Here is a 3,699-nt window from a genome sequence, read left to right on the forward strand (position 1 = left end):
GATGGTTATCTAACTGTGAATAGTTATTATAGAACAGATAGGTTACACTTCTACATATTCCCAGCAACTAAAAAAGAAAACACTAATGATTAAGATACAAGAAAAAAATGGACCACATCAATACATCAGAATATAATCTACAGCTGAGCACAGTGGCATACTGTATCCTTGACTCTCAGGACTCAGGAGGCAGAGGCAGGTAAAGCTTTGTGAGTTCAAAGCCAGCCTGCTCTACATAGTGAGCTCCAGGACAGCCAGGAATGCATAGAGAAAACTTGTCTCAGAATAAAAAAGAATATAATCTATTATTCGTGTATAGAAGTTCAGGAAACCATGATCAATTGAAATACAAGCTGTTGCTTCGTGGTTTCAAGCAAGACATTGACAGACTCCCTTTACCTCATTCAAAGAGGCAAAGCCAGAATCCCCCTTTATGGTGCTTTCTGCTTTATAATACCATGGTTCCCATTTCTAACAGTTTACAACCTAGAAAATTCAAGGTGCTTTATGATTACTTCATTTCAACTAAAAACAAGTGAATGTGCTGGGCTCTAGTTTTCTGGGTACGATCTCTGAAGATTTTGTAACAACCACCAGATTCTCCAATTCTCGCGAGATCCTCCTTTCTCTCGCAAGATCCTGTTTGCACAGACATTGATAACGTCACAATGGTGCCCTTTGTCTACAAGGGCGGGGCTGGTACTGGCCTCTCATTCCCTTAGCAAAGGAGAGCTGGCAGTGGTATTACAGGGGTAGCTCCGAATAGATAGCCTATTTAACCATGCAGGATCCCAGTGGAAATAAGAGTTGCAGAGCAGGTGGTGAAGAAGAAGGTAGCCAACATACATCAGTTACTGCTGATGCCCAAGATAGTTCACAGAATTCCGAAGCCGAGAATGACCATGGTAACTCACTTCATGAAAGACACCCACAAGATTTTGGTAGCCAGGCTGTCCAAGGCAGTCTTGACTCAAGGATCCCTGCAGAGGCCAGAGTGGTGGCAGAAGAAGCAACCATCACTCCTCATGGCGAGCAAGCACCAGTTATCCCTGGACCAAGTGGAGATGCTGCAACAACAGCTGGAAGTCGACTCCTGGAGTTGTATCCTTTCAGCAGAGCACCTTGGCAGAGGCTATGGCAACATAGGGAGGACAAAACTCCAAATTGCTTTAGGAGGAGACTTATTGTGGGAGGGTTAATGGCCAACTAGAACGGGGACAGAAGGGTGTACTGTGCGCAGTCAGTCCTGAACAGACTGAATATTTGAGGCAGAACAGGTAATCATGTATGTGTAAGAAGGACGTAGGGCTGTAGAGTCAAAACATCTTGATGCAGGCAGGGCAGGGGGCACTTTGGGGTTAGGGAGAAATCTGGTGACAAGGAAACTCCCAGGAATACACAAGGATGAACCCAGCTAAGACTCCTAGCAATAGTGGAGAGGGTGCCTGAACAAGCCATCTACTGTAATTAGATTTGTGAGTGTCCTAATTGTCATTAGAAATCCACAACCAAGCACTGGGCCAAGCTGCAGGAGTCCTGTTAGAGAGGGAGAAGGGGAATACAAGGTGGGGGGGGGTGTATCAGCATCGTGATGGGAACCAACAGATATAGCTAACCTGAGCTCGTGAACTCTGGACAGGCTGGCAGTTAGGGAGCCTGTGTGGGACCAATGTAGGCCATGTGTACTTGCGTGACAATTGTTTAGCTTGATCTGTTTGTTCAAGACCTGTCCCTGGCAAGCTTAGCTAGCTGTTGGGAACCAGTTCCCCATGTTGGATTACCTCATTCAGCCTTGATGCAGGAGATAGGAACTCCTGCCTCAGCTTGCTGTCCTTGATTTGTGCAATCCTGTGGCATGCCTGCCCCTTTCTGAATGGAGATGGAAGAGGAGATGGGGAGGGGTGGATGGAAAGTGAGGGGAAGGAATGAGAGGAGGGAGTATTTAAAATAGTGATCAGTATGCAAAATAAATGAAACAAATATTTAAATAAAAATAAGATATAAAAAAGAAAGCTATAGTGTTTGGAAAACCAGAATCACTGAAGAAATGGCTGTGTGTCAGTTTGGAGCAAGCTAAAGCAAACTCAAAGGTAAAATCAAGCCCAATGCACAAAGAAATTCAATAATGGATAATACCTTAACCATGTCTTCCTCCAGTTCTGTAACAGTGCCATTCAGGACCTCTTTGGAGGCAAACATAGCCTGCAGATCCCTGGCTTCACATGTTCAGCAGCAGCAAGTGATGGTTCAGCAAGAGTTCACAGTGAATGATACCACTCTGACTGTGTCAGTTCTCCAAGAGTTTGGAGTTGGGGTGGCCTTAGACTGGAAAGCAATGTGTATTCTAGGGGTTCTGTAATGAAGTAACTGGTAGATTAAAAGCAAGCAGATGACATAGTATGGTAACAGTTCACAGATTCCTCATTTTTTCTCCTGATGGTGTCTCCCTTTCCTTTTAGTCGGTGGGCCACCGAAGATCCTGTTCTCTTCCGAACATCTATCAACACCTTCCTTGACCAGCTCTCCCTAGTGATGAGGAACATCCCACGCCCAGTGTTTATGGCAGTTTTCAAACAAGGAAGAGGAAGAAATAATGACCCCTAATGTGATACCACCCACAAGACAAGGCTAGGGCTTTTCACCATTTGTCCCTTTGCCTTCATATTCACTGATTTGATCCTATCACACTGTATTATTCAGTGTTACTAAAGGAGTGAATATTGAAATAATGGATGATGAAGAAAACACTGAGTTATTGTTTTTATTTTGAGCTATGGCAGAAATCTTCATGTTTTACTATTGTGTCCTTTTGTTGGAGGGGAAGCTTCTGGGATTCTAATGTTCTAATATTCCAAGGCAACTGACAATTTAGGATATGGAAGAAATGAAATTTTATTATTTACTAGTATTATGTATATGTGCATACTTGTGTGTGTATATACACATGTGAAATGTCACCCAATTGGAGTTCAGAGGATAACTTTTTTGGAGTCCTCTTCTTCTTCCATGTGGGTTCTTACTAGCAAAATTAAGTCATTAGACTTGGGCACCAAGTATTTTCATGAGATGAGCTATTTCCATAGCTTTGAAATTAACTTTTAGTGTACAAATAAATATATTCTTGAGCACTTAACTATAATGGAAGAGGATCTTGGTTTAGTCCAGAGCAATGTAAAGGGAAAGAAGAGAAAATTAATTTCATTATTGAAATTTCTTAATTCTGTAGTTACAGGTAAAGTGGTTTCTGGTTTCTACAGTTGTATTCATATATTAACTGCATAGTGTAAACATACACATTTTTAGGATTAGTGTTATTTTGGTTCCTTAAATATTTTCCTTTTAACATACTAGCTTTCTAATTTTTAAATAAATTATTTGAGGACAAAAATATGACAAGCATCACAATCATGAAATATGGAAGGCATTCCAGTTTTTATCCTATTGTAAAAATGGTATATGAACACTTCTTTCTTTAAGCTGGACTCTCAGAGACAGAATTACTGAGTTACATACAAACACTTTTTGTAGACATATATACACAAAATCACTTTAGTATATGCCTTTGCACACAAAATTTGTTTCCACCACATCCTTGTCACCACTGTTTTGTCTTCTTGATAAAATTAAAGCCTTTGTGTGAGAACCCAACAACACAGAAATACCAATGTGAGGGATTTTGTCAACTCCCTGGCCTCACTT

The 3,699-nt window shown here is 41.3% G+C and overlaps 1 protein-coding gene across 1 annotated transcript; it reads left to right on the forward strand.

Annotated features, from left to right (window-relative positions):
• The first annotated feature begins 677 nt into the window (after nt 1–677).
• Nucleotides 678–2,745, forward strand: LOC101837302 (EKC/KEOPS complex subunit LAGE3-like). Its single transcript, XM_005086619.2, has 3 exons — nt 678–1,101; nt 2,158–2,286; nt 2,460–2,745. The coding sequence occupies exons 1-3, from the start codon at nt 782–784 to the stop codon at nt 2,602–2,604; spliced, it is 594 nt and encodes a 197-aa protein (XP_005086676.1). The 5' UTR covers nt 678–781; the 3' UTR covers nt 2,605–2,745.
• The last annotated feature ends 954 nt before the right edge of the window (nt 2,746–3,699 follow it).

Source organism: Mesocricetus auratus, unplaced genomic scaffold, assembly GCF_017639785.1.
Source record: "Mesocricetus auratus isolate SY011 unplaced genomic scaffold, BCM_Maur_2.0 Super-Scaffold_100003, whole genome shotgun sequence".
In the NCBI taxonomy this organism is placed as follows: Eukaryota; Metazoa; Chordata; class Mammalia; order Rodentia; family Cricetidae; genus Mesocricetus; species Mesocricetus auratus.